Genomic DNA, 17,211 nt, shown 5'->3' on the forward strand with positions numbered 1-17,211 from the left:
TTCTTTGTTCTCCCCACAAGCTATTGCCTGTGTCTCAGAGAGCTAGAGAAGGCAGCAGCCCACAGGCAGCACTTTCTTGTATTAATATCAATCGATTTTTGGGGGAATAAATGCATAATGATAGCCTCAGCATATATTTTGATTTATTAGAAAAAGAAGTTAAAATGATTTGATTATTTTTTTAAATGGTGAGTTTGAGCAAGGAAATATGTAAAAAAACAAAACATAGTACTTTTGTCTTATAGGTTTTTGCTTGTAATTTTGATCTAGATGTGCCTATTGATTGTTTCCTGTTATTAAAATTAAAGATCGGATGTCACATGAGATTTCTTTCTAAGTAGTAGAAATGACCGAGGAGATAGCCAGTGGTGACATTTGCTTCTGAGCAATTCAGGTCTATTTTGATCATCCATGCTAGGCTCCATAGTGGATTTGGCTGTTGGCTGTACCTTGTTCAGCCAGGTATTTAATAGCTGTAACTGTAATTGTAGAGCTAGAGAAAACTGTTCAGTGGCAGGGCATGTAATTCTAGATACCGATGGACTTGGCTCAACTTTTTCACAATGAGACGTATCTGTATTCATCCTCCAAGTTACCTATTCATTCTCATAGAGTACTAATAAGACTCGTAGGAAGAATAGTCTCCAGTGTGCTATTCAGCTCAGTAGGATTGAATCGGAGAATGAGCTATCAAGATTTAACTACGTAGATATTCCCTCATACTTCCTGCCCATCTTACTTGACAGATTGAGTTTTGACAGGGTCAGGAAGTATATGTCACTATTATTTTAAGTTCTTTGAGGTTTTTTTTTTCAGGCAGGAATTTAGCTGTAAATCTTCTAGTGTATGTCTTACAGGGCCAGCTGGGCAGCTGCAGTAGGTGTGAGCAATCAGACAGATGTCTCAGTGTTAACTGTGGGGAAGCTCTCCAGAAAGGGGACAAGTTACATCATGGAGGAATAGGTTCTGGAGGGGGGGTCAGTAAGAGAAATCAGGTGTTACATGATGCTTTAATTAATTTCATTTAATTAATAGGCTTCACATTTAATGATCAAATTTCATTTGGAGCAAGATGGACTTTTGGTTGTTACAGATTTTGTCTCTTAATGTATTTAAAAGTGTTCACAAGGCCCTTATTAAATGTACCTGTATTTATTTATGAGCAGAATATACATTCTGGGAATTAAGTATGTTATATCTTTGAGACAGTACATTTTATTCTGTTTATTTTGTTGCTGTTGTGGTGCCAGGTTTTGAACCTCAGACCCAAGCATTCTGACATTGAACAATATCTTTGACAAGTTAATAAATTTAAAGCAGTTACATTAGGAAATATTACTTTGAATCTTCAGTTTAGAAATCAGTATGGGGTCAATGTTTATAAAGAATCATTTTATTTTTGAAGACAGGTTTACAAGGTATCTTTTGTATAGCTGAGTTCATTCTACACAATGTTGGGGATGGCTGTCATATTCTGGATTCTGGGCTCTGAGCTGAGTGGAAAGAGACAGTGGCTTCTCTCAAGAAGGCTATGTTCTATAGTAATAATAAAATAGGCATGTTGATTCACAGTTATGAACACACATTGCCCATGTGCACATAGGTTGAATGAACTGGATAAAAACTATGAGGAAATAAAAGGATGGAAAGGAATCAAGAGTGTGTAGATACTGCATGTTCTGCAGAAATGATGGGGAAAGGAAGAGACAGAGGGGGGACAGAGGGAAGGCGCTGTGTTTGCGTCTGATCACGCACTGCATCTGGAATCTACTTACTTTGTCTTGTTCCTTTCAGGGAGGACAGTGAAGACACAGTACCTTACGTGATATGGAAATAAATGCTATATTTGCTTTCTAGAATGTGACCTAGTAGACACAAGCTTTGCTGCATGAATATATGATAATAGTTTTACTTCTATGGCCTTTGTAAAACAGCGATGACTCAGTGTGCTGTCATTATGAATAACTGATAAATCATGAGATAAGCTTCATAGGATGAGTTGAGTGTCTCTTGGTCTGACTTAGAGAGAGGCATGTGGTTTATGATCCTGTGCACAGTTATGATCTAGTCTCCTTAGGAGGATAGTGTTCCCAGGTTACTGCTCCAGGTGGCACCCTCATGTGTCCCAGCACAGTCAAGGATGAAGCTGTCCATGTTTGCTGGTTTTGTGACAGGTGTGCGATCTTTCTGGGTATTTTTGCTCATGTGATTTTGCAAATGAATATCAAGTGCTTGAAAAACTACTTCTAACCTATTGCAGTATCTTTGTCTTGTCAAAGATTAGTAGACTATATTTGTGTGGATCAATTTTTGGTACACAAAGATAGTTTGTCTTTATCCCATTGTGTATACTTTTCTTTCCTTTTTTTTTGCTTTTTTGGTGTATTTTTAAAGGTAAGATCTCATGTAGCTCATATTAGCCTTGTACTCACTATAAATCTAAGGATGACCTTGAACTTCTGACCCTCCTGCCTCCTGTACTTCCCAAATGCTGGAATTATAGGCATGAGTCACCATGCCAACCCAATTGGTTTTCTATGCTTATTTACTATCTTGGAGCTTGTGTTATTTATGTTATGTAAGTTATTGGCTTCAGTAGTATGTGCTAGTATTGATGAGACAGATGATATAATTTTTTCAGTGAGAATATGTTGAGACCTAGCTCTAGCATTGGCCCTCAGGAGGAGGCTGGCATGGGATTGACTGGCTCGAAGACAAAGATTAGCTTGTTGTTCCTAACAGTATGTGTAACAGAAAATAACCCAGGCCTTTGAATACGTTGCCAGTAACTCTTCTATGATTGTGACAAAATGTCCGACAAAAACAACTTATGGAAGAATTTTATTTTGGTTCATGGTTTCAGAGGATTCATCATTGACAGGCAAAGTAGGCTTGCAGGACCCTGTGGTGGAGACTCTTTAAGTCCCGGCTGCAGAGTGACAAGCAGAGAGAGTAGGGTAGGGCCAGGAATGAATGTAGCAGTCAAAGGCCCGCTGCTGGGGACTTTACTTCTGCCAGTGTCTACCTCCAGTAAGTTCCACAGCCTTCAAAATAGCACCATAGTGTTGTAATAGGAGCGGTGGGGCTGCGTCTCTGGCACCTGGCCGCCCACATGGCTAGCTTATGCCCCGAAATAATTACATGGAAACTATATTCTTTTAAACACTGCTTGGCCCATTAGTTCCAGTTTCTTATTGGCTAGCTCTTACATATCGATCTAACCCATTTCTAATAATCTGTGTAGCTCCGCGAGCAGGCTTACCAGGAAAGATCTTAACCTGCGTCTGTCTGGAGTGGGAGAATCATGGCAACTCCTGACTAGGCTTCTTTCTCCCAGCCTTCTGTTCTGTTTACTCCGCCTACCTAATTTTATGTCCTATTAAAGGGCCAAGGCAGTCTCTTTATTTAACCAATGAAATCAACACAAAGCAGCAGACTCCCACATCACCATAGAATGGGGACCAAGCATTCAGAACACAAGTCTGAGGATGGTAGTTCAGATCCAAGCAATAACAAATGTCTGGAAGCCCATAATACTACTGATTTGACAGTCGTAACTCAGTTCAAGCCAACACTATTGAGTCTTTGCTTATCACTATGAAAGGACTGACTACAAACTGTTTAATATGGACTCTTCACAGTGCTATAGAGAGGTTGTATCATTCTTAACTTCCTCATAGTAACCTAGGGAATTCTTGAAGAAATGGAGGTGGGCCAGAGAGATGGATTAGTAGCGAAGAGTGCTTATTACTCTTGCAGAGGATCCAAGTTTAGTTCCCAGCAACCATGTTCACAACTGCCTGCAGATCCAGCTGCAGGGAATCTGACATGCACTTCTGGCACATGTGAACACACACACACACACAAACACACACACACACACACAAATAAAAATAAGTCTTAAAACAAAAAAAAGTGGAGGCCGTGAGTTGGGCAACCTGCCCAGGTTTGTACAATGAGATGTCTTCAGAAACTTAATAACAATGAGATATGAAAGAGGCTTGCCAGATCCTTGGTGCCCTCCAAAAAAAAAGTGAGCTCATGGCTGTGACATCGTCTGGAGAAGGTGCCCTCTGTCTGAACTCACCCCTGTAGCCATCAGGAGTCTCCTCATAGCACCCAGTGTTTTATTAATGATGCTTTATGGTTATATCCTAAAGCTCACTAATTGGAATGGTGTATACTATAATTTTTTATGAATAAATACCCTGCACCAGGCAGTGAGAAGCTTGTAAAATTTGTACTCTCATTAGCATGCGATTGTAGTACTTTCTGGGCTTCAGATTCAGAAGATGAATATGCTGACTGTCGCAGCCCTTGCTTTTACCCACAGAATGAGTAGTTGAACAACTGAGGTAAGATTTAAATTGTATTTTATGACTCCCAGAGCCAAAAGAGCTAACTGCTTATGTTTCGGTGGACAGTATTTTAATAACTATGAGAAGCTGAATTGATGAGATTGCGGGGAGACTCTGCTTAGGATAAATATAAAGTTCCTCTTACACGGTCAGTCTGAAATATGAGTTCCCTAATGAAGGAGGAGAATGTGTTACAGAGGCATAATGTACAGCCGGAAGCCTGGGAGTTTTCAAAGTAGTCATGAATGTGCTTGTATGATTGGCTAGTACATGTGTAATTAAAAATTCCCTTCTTGGTGAAATTGCAGTGACTTCAACTTTTTCCAATTATGATCTAGAGGCTTCTGTTAAAAATGTGTGGTTAGTATCAGTTTTGGGGTTTGTCATCCTAGTTACTCAAGAGGCTGTGGCAGGGGGATCTCCAGTCAAAGACCAACCTTGGCTACCAAGTGAGTTCAGAGTCAGCCTGGGCAATTTAGGGAGACCTGTTGCAAGCTTAAAAAGTAAAAAGAGCTTCAACTTGGTGCTAGAGTGCTTACCTTGTTGTGTGTGAAGTCCTGGGCTCAATCCCTAGTGCTGCGCAGTCATAATAATTTAGGATGTTAGGAATGTTATCAACTTGCATTACTTTTACTTATTTTCTTCTCCCCCACAATAGCTCTAGCAGGGTAATGAGGAAAGGGTTTATTTCCATCTCAGAGTCTTGTGATCATCATAAACAGCGAGGGCAGGAACCTAGAGTCGGGAGCTGATGCAGAGACCATGGAGGAGTGCTGCTTACTGGCTTGTTCCTCCTGGCTTGCTCAGCCTGCTTTCTTATAGAATGCAGGATGACCTGCCCAGGGCTGGCCCCACCCACAATAGGCTAAGCCCTCCCACATCAATCACTAATAAAGAAAATGCCCTACAGGCTTCTCTACATCCCTGTCTTTTGGAGGCATTTTCCCCCTCGAGGCTCCCTTTTCTCCAGTGAGTCTAGCTTGCTTCAAGTTGACATAAAACTTGCCCACACAAAATCCATTCATCTTCCTTGAATTTTGACAAATTGCTGCCATTTGCATTGAAGTCCCTAGTGGCTGCCCGAAGGGCGGTTGTCTAAGCTGTGTAAGTCTTTTTAACTTCTTTAAAGAAGAGTGTTTTTTTCCCCTGCCAGTCTTCCATGCAGGAAGGATAATTACCCTGAAATAATCATTGAGTTGTCTGAGTTTAAAGATAGTAATACCACTTGGTAAACTTGTTGGACTTTGTGATCATTTCAATGAGAATGTCCTACGTAGGCAATGTTTGAATGTCTGATCCTCAGTTAATGGGACTGCTTTGGGAAGGATTGGAGGTATGGACTTGTTGGAGGAGATGGGTCACTGGCAGGAGCGGCGGGGAGTGGGGTGGGGTGGTGGCTTTGACTTCTCAAAAGCCCATGACAGACCCGGTTTCTCTGCTTTATGGTTGTAGTCTCAACATGCAAGCTTTCAGCTACTGCTCCAGTGCCATGGCTGCGGGCCTGCTGCCATGCTTTCTGCCATACTGGTCATAGACTCGCTAGCCCTCTGAAATCATGAGCCCTCAAATTAAATTCTTTCATAAGTTGGCCTTGGTCATGGTGTCTCTTCACAGAAGTAGAAAAGTAACTTAACCAGACTTTGAAAAAATGTCTTTCTGGACTCTGATTTTGATGCCTCAGATACACGGTGGGCCAAAGTGATGCCCTGTTCATAGACTAGGGGCATGCCTCCAGGTGGACCAACTTTTAAAGAAGATCGCCTTCCCTATTGTCATTTAGGATGGGCCTATAACCTTGTTCCATTTAGGGTTCTGATACCTTGCACCAACATTTAAGCTGAATCATCCCATGGATACTTGCTTTAAAAACCATCAACTTCTACACATTCTGTTTATATGGGGATCCAATAAATAACCAAGATGTCCTGGCCAGCAGTGAATACTTGAGGGGGACTCCAGATTCTCTATGCCTCATGTTGGACTGGAACACTTTGCAGAGTTCAGTGCAGAAGGACCCTTAGGAGTGAGCTAATAGAGTTCAGAAAAGAGTAGGATTTACTCTCTTTTCAACTTTATGGTTGTGTTTTAGAAATCTGAATTAAACTTACCCTTAGTTTTATACTCATATAAAAATTTTAAAAACTTCCTGTTAAGTTGAAAAGAGTTGTGAAAGAATATGTTTGAGCAATTCCATATATATATATATATATGTTATATAGATATATAACTTTACATAGACATATCCGTACTATTTGTATCTTAAAGCCCATTTTATTTTCAACCTTGTGATTTCTACATCCTACTCTGTTTAATCAACATCCTAGGTTCGTTACTCAGCACCTTTTTCTAAGCTCATTTAGAACTGCACATTTCTCTATTTGACATAGTCATAGTGATTTATTGCTGTACAGAAAATGGGTATTGTTTATATTTCTGTCTTAGTTTCTTTCTCTGTTACTGTGATAAAATACTTTAAAAAACACAACTTGGAGGAAATGAAAGTGTGTATTTCAGGCTCCAGTTTCAGTTTCTGATCTACCATGGTGAGGAAGTCATCATGGCAGGGCCTTGAGAGACTGGTCACATTGCTTCCACAGGCAGCAGAAGAGAACAATAAATACATACATGTTTGAATTCATTTCTCTCTTCTATTGACTGTAACTGTGATGTTTCCAGGTATTTCAAGGTCCTGCCACCTCGATTTCCCCACAATGGTGGGCACTACATGGACGTGCAAGCCAAATAAGTTCCCTTTTCTAAGCCAGTGTGTTTTCTCACAGTAACAGAAAAGCAAAGCCAACTCCAGTGTCTTTATATTAACATGCATCCTAGAGCCCCATCTGTTTTGTACTGTTTTGTTTTGCTCTTTCTTCTCTTCAGACAAGAATATGATCTTTTATTGCCATTTTTGTAGTAATTTAGGGATTTTAGGCTAAAAGTTTTCACTCTGACTCTTGTTGCAAAGCATAGAGGTTGTGAAATGGTTGTATCTTCATTTTATTCCATGTACAGTAAATCTTTGATTTCCATTTTGATCCTGAGAAAATTTCTTTATTTTTCAAATGGTTTTTAAACTTACATTTATACATTTCATTGTTAACCATCAGAAGAAATGACAAGGAGTCCAGAGGGTTGGAGAAGTGGCTCAGAGGTTAAGAACACTGACTGCTCTTACAGAGGACCCAGGTTCAATTCTCAATACCCACATAATGGCTCACAGTTGCCTGTTACTATAGTTCCAGAGGATCTGATGCCCTCTTCTGGCCTCTGTGGGCACCAGGAATACATGTGATGTAAGGTATATATGCTGGCAAAGCACCCATATGCATAAAACAAAAGTAAACTAATACACTGTTTTTTCTATAATGAACACAGACTTTTATTAAAGACAGAGTAATCTAAACTCTATCATCTGTCTGTCTATCTTTCTATCCATCTGTCTCTTTATCTCTCTACACATCTGTCTATCTATCACTTATCTAATTTATTATTTGTGTATATACACACAGAGAAGCTGAATGTCTAGATTACTTTTAATTTATTATTAAAACATATACCAGGAGACTGGTTTTGTTAGCCCGAGTGTTGTCGCTGGCTTCTCTTTTTCTAAAGCTGCTGAAATATTACTATTATACAACCAAGGTTAAGAACAATGTCACTGAAATAACAAGTGCAGCCCCATAGTTCTCAGAATGTCAATCTGAAGAATATACTTCATGTAGGGACTTATGAGAAATGTAGATTCATGGATTTCCCCCTTGACTTCAATCAGAAACTCTACCTATGAGGCCAGCTTGGATCTTTAGAGGATCTTATAAAAATTCTCACTCACTAAGCTTTAAGATTTATCCACCTGCATCAGTGGTGCTGTACTTGGGCTGATTTTGTCTCAAGGGACATTAAGCAATGTGAGAGACAGTTTTACCTGTGCCAGCCTGGGAGACTGCTCTTGGCATTTAGTTGATAAAGGTCAGATTGCTGCAAATATCCTATAATGTAGGGGCAGCTCCAGCAGCAAAGATATACCTAACCCCACACAGCAGGTATACTACTATGTAGGTACCCATATATGGGAGGTACCCATAAGGGGTCTAAGTTTTGGCTCCTCTTTGGGCTCAGCTGAAGACTTGAAAAAGAGCCAACTCTGCATCTCTTTTATGTCCATTGGCATAGCATTTTTGATAGTTTCTTGACTGATGACTATCCTCAGCCATATTGGAAAGTCAGTGCTGTAGATAGTGTTTACAGATCTTGTCACTGTGCACAGCTGAGGATGGTCCTGAGCCTACTGGTCAATCTTAAGAAATGAACATTCAGACATTGTGTGCCTCCTGATGGTTGTGATATCACAGGAAGTGGGCAACATGGATAGCTGAAATGTCATTGAGAAAAATCTAAGTTGAATAAGCAGATATTGTTAGAGGTGGATTTAGAAATTAAAGAAAAGGTTTTTGTGAGACAATTTAGAAAATTTGAAAAATCAATATTTTTGCAGGTTGTCTGTGGAGGGATAATTAGAGGCTGGTACGCTGAGCTGATCTTCCATTGATAATTGTTGGCCTTTTGTTCTCAGTGTGCAAAGGCTGATTTAATATAATTTCGTGTGTCTTTGAGAAATTCCATAGTAAAGACAGAGAGAAAAGGGATGCCAAAGGGGATAAGGAGGAGAAGCAGGCCAGGATGGTATGGCCCAGAAAGAAAGGGTTCTCACAGTTTTTTCTTCAAAAGAACCCTCTATTGGAGTTGGTGACATGAAGGTCATTTGACAGTCACAGCACAGCAAAATCCATGTCATTGGAGAAGCTGCAGGTCTGGGGATGAGACTGGAGCACCAGGAGAACCAACAGAAGGCAGGTGGTAGCGAGGCAGAGGGGAGGCTAGATAGAGAAAATTCCTGTGTGTGCTTGTATCATGAGGACTGTGCTCTAGAGAAGACTGAATCCTTGGGAAAAGATGCAAGGTGTGTTCACAGGCTTCAGCTTCCTTGCAGCAGTGTTGAAGGGTGGTCGCAGAGACAGATTTGACTAATTTGTGTAAGACTCTCGATAACATGTTAAATTATTAGGAGTGCTTGCATTTGAGTGCGTGCGATGCACATCCAGAGATGCACCTTTTCTGAATTTTTTTTGCTTATGTATATTTGTGCATTATATATTAAAGAATTTATTTCTACTTACGAATGTATGTGTATGTGCATACATGTGTGGGTGCCTATGGGTGCTGGAAGAGGGCATTGATTCACCTGGAGCTGGAGTTACAGGCAGTTGTGAGCCATGCAGCATGGGTCCTAGGAACCAAACTTAGGTTCTCTACAAGGAGAGCAAGTACTTTGAACCACTGACCCATCTCTCACAATCTGTTTATATTTTGCCATACATTGCCCATTTGGTGTAAATTGCAGATGATTGTATTAAAATACTAATAATCAGTCTTCTTATATTTATCAGAAGTATTTTAAATAATAAAAGTCAAATATTTATCTGTGAACATTTACATACATATATTTAAATAATAATATGTAAAACCATGCCTAACCTGGTAAGTATGTGCTTCCACAGACAAAAGTTGATGAAAGAAATCTGTCCTGTAGAGGGTAGTTATGGAAAAATTTATTAATATTATTGAGTGAAATGATGGTGAGAAAATATGTTTAAGTAAATGTTTATTGGGAAAGAGCTTATGTTGGTCACTGTTACACTTATTTTTATTTCCAGCTGTCTTATCTCCTGCCTCACAGTAGATCTTTAACTGTCCATACACAGGCTGTTCTGTACCTGCTTTCTTTCAGTTTGCTTAAAAGACAGAGTTCCCAGGATGAAACCTGTTAAACTCAACCTTTTTTTCCTGTCAACAGAACAGTTCATTACGAAGGTGGTGCTGTATCAGTTCATGCGCGCTCCCTCTGGAGACTAGAGACCCTAAGAGTCGCGTAAGTAGAACTTCTAAACCCAGCCTAAGGTTCTGAGGGTGCAAGGTGGTCAGTACCTTTGGCTTCTAATTCAGGGTAAGATGGTCCAGTTAATCGCTCCAGCAGCAAGCAACATGGAGAATGTACCCAACCCCTTGTTGTTCTTATCTCTTTCTGCATCTTCCGTCTGTCTTGATTCACTAGGCACTAGACCTAAGAATGGTCCCACCCATTTCATACATTCCTATAGCCTGCCTTTATCCTGAATCTCTTTTGCTTTGTTACATCATCTTATCCTACACCTGGTATCTTCCTGGCATAAAGTGTTACCAGGACAGATTTATGTCAAATTTGGAAGCAGGACAAGTTATCTGCAAACCTGTCACTCACCTGAAGCCTGAAATTTTGTAGGTTTAAACTTATAAAGGTATACCTGAATATGAAGAATCCAGTAGTTATTTGCAGAGACCATGAATTTTATTGGCAAGTAGCTTGATTGGAGTGGGACATTCTGGATAGTAGCAAAAATCACAACAGTATTCATTATAGCAGCAAGAATTTTGATAGACATACTTGTACACATATTTCTGGTAAATTTAAAAGTTATCTTAAGAGTGACTTTTAGTTCATTTAAATGAACACTACATCACTGATAAAGGCATAGCTTTAAACTGCTTTAGACAAAACTAAAATATCAGTGAAGTAGTTTTTAAAGATAAATGGAAGACTTAGTGTATGTTTAACATGCACTAAGCTGTCCATGGATTTTTCATATAATATTGCACTCCAGTGGACATTATTAGTGTAGGATACAGACTCGTTGAGCGGAAACCAAGGGCTGTTTTACTAGATTCAGTGTCTATAGATATATATATTTTTTAAAAATGTGAGCTATTTACCTAATTTAATGATAAATGCAATAATTTAGTGTCTGCAGTCACTTTGCTCAGGTAGTCTGTACAGCAATTTTAGAATTGATTAGTATTGTGCTGATATGTTTAAACAGATGGGTGGAAAACAACTTCCTGTGTATGAAAGAAGCAATGTTTTTGTTTTGTGTTTTGAGAAAGGATTTCTCTGTGTAGCCCTGGCTGTCCTGTAAGTTGCTCTGTAGACCAGGCTAGCCTTGAATTTAGAGATTTAGCCTGTCTCTGCTTCCTGAGTGCTTGGACTAAAGGTGTGTGACCGGCCTAAAGAAGCGATATTTTGTAGATGTTAAATTCTCATTAAAGTACAGAAATACTTGCATCTCTATGCTGACTTTTTCCTGTGGCACTGTGTCCTGCACAATATTGTGTGACAACTATTTGTATAGCATTACATTTCCTACCAGAAATCCAAGAATTATTTAACATACATGGATGCAGAGCTAGAACATTTAACAGAAAAGTCTAGAGTGCCTGTGGGGTTTGCTATCCACAGGTATCCCAGAACCAGTTCCCTGTGAATCTTGAGGTTAACTGTGTGTTGTGACTTGGCATTCATATACAGATAACTATACTCGATAACTGGCAATTATATGATATTATCATCAGTTTCATCGCCAACATCACTATCATCACCATTATCACTTCTATTTCATATATTTTCTATGATATTTATAAATGAAAATACAAAGTCAAGAAGTATATGACTGAATTTATTTAAAGTTTCTTTAAACCTAACTTTTTTATAGCAGATATTCTATTAAATGAAAAGTGTGTATACTGTTTTTAAAAAAAAAAGAAGTGATATTTTAAAATAAAGTGGCTTCATCACTGCTTCCCAAACACTGAAGTGAGAATAAAAATTGCTGAGTTCATATTCTACTTCATTTACTTAAAAATACTCAAATTCTTTTTTCATGGGTAATGTTGCTTATTATTCTTCTTTCTCAGTTGTGTTAGTCAAGAGATTTTACTTCATGGTGGTGTGATTTTGTGAGTGCCCAAGTTTTCCTTCTTCCTGCTTAGCAACAAGATGTTCTTGTAAACTCTTAAATATTGTTCAGTTAGTCTCTACCACCAAACTTCTGTATTCATAATACTTAATGTTTAATAATTAAAAACTTCAATTATTTTTTTATATAAATATAAAGCTGATTAAGTCCACCTAAATTGTAATACTTTTGATAATTATTAAGCTTAGGAGTAAAATTTTATTAGATATGCATCTAATATATACATGTATATAATTACACTGCCATTTTATAATATATAACTAAGGGAACTATCATAGCTACATATTAAAGTAATTCTCCCCTAATAGTATAAAAGTTGTGAATTTCACCTCCAGTTTTCTTAGTCTGTCTTCTTTATTGCACCTGGTTCTGAGATGTTTATGCATACAGACATATAGCATTTATGTCTGTACAAGCTATTTATAGTGTTTATCCACACATGTGCATTGCATGCACACACACATATGCACGCATGCGCACATGCACACACGTGCCCACTCACACTTGTCCTTGTCAGTAGCTGCTTCTCTCATGGTGATGTGGTTGGATCAAGTTCTGGTTTTTTGGTCAGGTGGAGTGGAAGTCACATAAGATGGGGCCAGCCGTTCCGACTACGGCATGTCACAACAGGAAAATACTTAAGCCTTATGGAAGACAAGAACCTCCTACTCATGGACAAAGAAAAGGCTGATGTAAAATCAACTGCATTTGCCTTCCGGTCTTCCAAGGTAAGATGGCCTGCGTCATTTTGGAATTTCTGTTCATGTGTCGCGGTTCTGTTTCTTTGATGTTGAAATTATAGAAAGAACTGATGTAAAGTCTTCTCATTCCCAGCTTCTCTTCCTAACTTTTCATTAAACTGGTTTCTCAAACTACTGAAATGAGCCGAGAGACCCTGCTGGCTTCCTGAGTTTCATTTTTAGATAAAGCGCACCCTCCATCTCCTTCTTGATTGCTTTTCTTTTGTATTTTTTAAATATAAATTTTTATTTTATATTTTTCCTTTTATTGAAAATGCCTTTTTTTCTCAATAGTATATCCTGATTATGGTTTCCCCTCCCTCTCTTCTTTCCAGTTCCTCCCCACCTCCCCTCCCATTCAGATCCACCCTTTCTTTTTTTTTTCTTTTCTTTTTTTATTGAGAAAAGGAGAAAAAAAAAACAAGTTTCCACCTCCTCCCAGCCTCCCCTTTCCCTCCCCCTCCTCCCCCCTACGCCCCCTCCTCCCACCCTTCTCCCCCTCCCCCCCACTCCTTTCCCCCTCCCTCTCCAGTCCAAAGAGCAGTCAGGGTTTTCTGCCCTGTGGTAAGACCTAGGACCTCCCACCTCCGTCCATATCTAGGAAGGCGAACATCCAAACTGGCTGGGCTCCCACAAAGCCATCACATTACGTAGGATCAAACCCCCATGCCATTGTCCTTTGCGTCACATCAGCCCTCATTGTTCGCCATGTTCAGAGAGTCCAGTTTTATCCCATGCTTTTTCAGTCACAGTCCAGCTGGCCTTGGTGAGCTCTCAATAGATCAGCTCCACTGTCCCAGTGGGTGGGTGCATCCCTCGTGGTCCCGACTTCTTTGCTCATGTTCTCCCTCCTTCTGCTCCTCATTGGGACTTTGGGAGCTCAGTCCAGTGCTCCAGTGTGGGTCTCTGTCTCTATCTCCATCCATCACCAGATGAAGGTTCTATGATGATATGCAAGATATTCGTCAGTATTGCTCAAGGATAGGGTCATTTCAGGTTCCCTATTCTCAACTGCCCAAGGAACTAACTGGGGACCTCAGCTTGGGCACCTGGGAGCCCCTCTAGGGTCAGGTCTCTTGACAACCCTAAAGTGGTTCTCTTAACTAAGAATTGTGGTTCCGTGTTCCCCTGTCCAACCTTCCTTTATCCCAATCCTCCTGCTTTCCCAAGGCCCGACCTCCTTCCCTTCTAACTTTTCTCTCCCCATCTCCCCTTACCCCCAACCCACCCCACCCCAAGATCCCAATTTTCTCTCCGGCAATTTTGTCTACTTCCCTTAGCCAAGAGGATAACTATATGTTTTTCCTTGGGTTCCCCTTCTTACTTAGCTTCTTTAGATTCACCTATTGTAGACTCCGTGACCCTTATTTATGGCTAGAAACCAATTATGAGTGAGTACATCCCATGTTCATCTTTTTGGGTCTGGGATACCTCACTCAGGATAGTGTTTTCTATTTCCATCCATTTGCATGCAAAATTCGAGAAGTCATTATTTTTTACCGCTGAGTAGTACTCTAATGTGTAGATATTCCATACTTTCTTCATCCATTCTTCCATTGAAGGGCATCTAGGTTGTTTCCAGGTTCTGGCTATTACAAATAATACTGCTATGAACATAGTTGAACAAATGTTCTTGTCATATGATAGGGCATATGGGTATATTCCCAAGAGTGGTATTGCTGGGTCCAGGGGTAGGTTGATCCCGAATTTCCTAAGAAACCGAAACACTGACTTCCATAGTGGTTGCACAAGATTGCATTCCCACCAGCAATGGATGAGGGTACCCCTTCCTCCACAACCTCTCCAGCAAAGGTTATCGTTGGTGTTTTTGACTTTAGCCATTCTCACAGGTGTAAGATGATATCTCAAAGTTGTTTTGATTTGCATTTCCCTGATTGCTAAGGAAGTTGAGCATGACCTTAAGTGTCTTTTGGCCATTTGAACTTCTTCTGTTGAGAATTCTCTGTTCAGATCAGTGCCCCATTTTTTAATTGGGTTAATTAGCATTTTAAAGTCTAGTTTCCTGAGTTCTCTATATATTTTGGAGATCAGACCTTTGTCTCTTGAGGGGTTGGTGAAGATCTTCTCCCAGTCAGTAGGTTGCCTTTGTGTCTTAGTGACAGTGTCCTTTGCTTTGCAGAAGCTTCTCAGTTTTAGTAGGTCCCATTTATTCAATGTTGCTCTTAATGTCTGTGCTTCTGGGGCTATACATAGGAAGCGATCTCCTGTGCCCATCTGTTGTAGGGTATTTCCCACTTTCTCTTCTATCTTTTTCAGTGTGTTCGGGCTGATATTGAGGTCTTTAATCCATTTGGACTTGAGTTTTGTGCACGGTGAAAGATGTGGGTCTATTTTCATTCTTCTACAGGTTGACATCCAGTTGTGCCAGCACCATTTGTTGAAGATGCTTTCTTTCTTCCATTGTATACTTTTAGCTCCTTTATCAAAAATGAGGTGTTCATAGGTTTGTGGGTTAAAATCCGGGTCCTCTATACGATTCCATTGGTCGACCTCTCTGTTTTTATGCCAGTACCACACTGTTTTCATTACTGTAGCTCTGTAATAGAGTTTGAAGTCAGGGATGGTAATGCCTCCAGAAGATCCTTTATTGTATAGGATTGTTTTGGCTATCCTGGGTTTTTTGTTTTTCCATATAAAGTTGATTATTGTCCTCTCCAGATCTGTGAAGAATTTTAATGGGATCTTGATGGGGATTGCATTGAATCTATAAATTGCCTTAGGTAGAATTGCCATTTTTACTATGTTGATCCTCCCAATCCAAGAGCAAGGTAGATCCATCCATTTTTTGGTATCCTCTTCAATTTCTTTCTTCAATGCCTTAAAGTTCTTGTCAAATAGATCTTTCACTTCCTTGGTTAGATTTACCCCAAGATATTTAATGCTGTTTGTGGCTATCGTGAATGGTAAAGCTTCTCTGATTTCCCTCTCTGCTTCCCTATCCTTTGTGTATAAGAGGGCGACTGATTTTTTGGAGTTTATCTTGTATCCTGCCACATTACTAAAGCTGTTTATCAGCTGTAAAAGTTCTTTGGTGGAGTTTTGGGGGTCGCTTAAGTACACTATCATATCATCTGCGAATAACGAAAGTTTAACTTCTTCCTTTCCAATTCGAATCCCCTTGATCCCATTATGTTGTCTTATTGCTATTGCTAGAACTTCAAGTACTATATTGAAGAGGTATGGCGAGAGTGGACATCTTTGTCGTGTTCCTGAGTTAAGCGGGATGGCTTTGAGTTTCTCTCCATTTAATTTGATGTTAGCTGTCGGCTTGCTGTATATAGCTTTTATTATATTTAGGTATGACCCTTGTATCCCTAATCTCTCCAAGACTTTTAACATAAATGGATGTTGAATTTTGTCGAATGCTTTTTCAGCATCTAATGAGATGATCATATGGTTATTTTCTTTCAGTTTATTTATATGCTGGATTACATTGATAGATTTTCGTATGTTGAACCAGCCCTGCATCTCAGGAATGAAGCCTACTTGATCATAATGGATAATTTTCCTAATGTGTTCTTGGATTCGGTTTGCCAGTATTTTGTTGAGGATTTTTGCGTCGATGTTCATGAGTGAGATTGGCCTGTAATTCTCTTTCCTGGTTGAGTCTTTGTGTGGTTTTGGTATCAGAATAGCTGTAGCTTCATTAAAGGAATTAGGTAATGACCCTTCTGTTTCTATATTGTGGAATACATTAAGGAGTATGGGTATTAGCTCTTCTTGGAAGTTCTGGTAGAATTCCGCATTGAAACCATCTGGTCCTGGGCTTTTTTTGGTAGGGAGGTTTTTGATAACAGCTTCTAATTCTTCGCGACCAACAGGTCTGTTTAGATTGTTCACCTGGTCCTGGTGTAACTTTGGTATATGGTATTTATCTAAAAAAGTGTCCATTTCTTTTACATTTTCCAGTTTTGTGTTATACAGGCTTTTGTAATATGATCTGATGATTCTCTGAATTTCCTCTGTGTCTGTGGTTATGTCCCCCTTTTCATTTCTGATCTTATTAATTTGCGTATTCTCTCTTTGCCGTTTGATTAGTTTGGATAGGGGTTTATCAATCTTGTTGATTTTCTCCAGGAACCAGCTTTTTGTTTCATTGATTCTTTGGATTGTTTTCTGTGTTTCTATTTCATTGATTTCAGCCCTCAGTTTGATTATTTCCAATTTTCTACTCCTCCTAGGTGAGTCTGCTTCTTTTTTTTCTAGAGCTTTCAGGTGGGCTGTTAAGTCTTCAATATGTGCTTT

General features: G+C 39.5%; 1 protein-coding gene across 8 annotated transcripts in view; it reads left to right on the forward strand.

Annotated features, from left to right (window-relative positions):
* The window catches only part of Ryr2 (ryanodine receptor 2), a 570,252-nt gene that overhangs the window by 251,137 nt on the left and 301,904 nt on the right, over positions 1-17,211 (forward strand). For all 8 annotated transcript variants that reach the window (XM_041630688.1, XM_041630687.1, XM_041630690.1 and 5 more), the window contains 2 exons: positions 10,213-10,287; positions 12,777-12,933. In XM_041630688.1, coding sequence (XP_041486622.1) covers positions 10,213-10,287; positions 12,777-12,933 — 232 coding nt within the window. The remainder of the gene's footprint in view (positions 1-10,212; positions 10,288-12,776; positions 12,934-17,211) is intronic.

The sequence above is a fragment of the Microtus oregoni genome, unplaced genomic scaffold (genome assembly GCF_018167655.1).
Source record: "Microtus oregoni isolate MIOR12 unplaced genomic scaffold, Mior012 000035F_ref0000213, whole genome shotgun sequence".
Classification (NCBI taxonomy): domain Eukaryota; kingdom Metazoa; phylum Chordata; class Mammalia; order Rodentia; family Cricetidae; genus Microtus; species Microtus oregoni.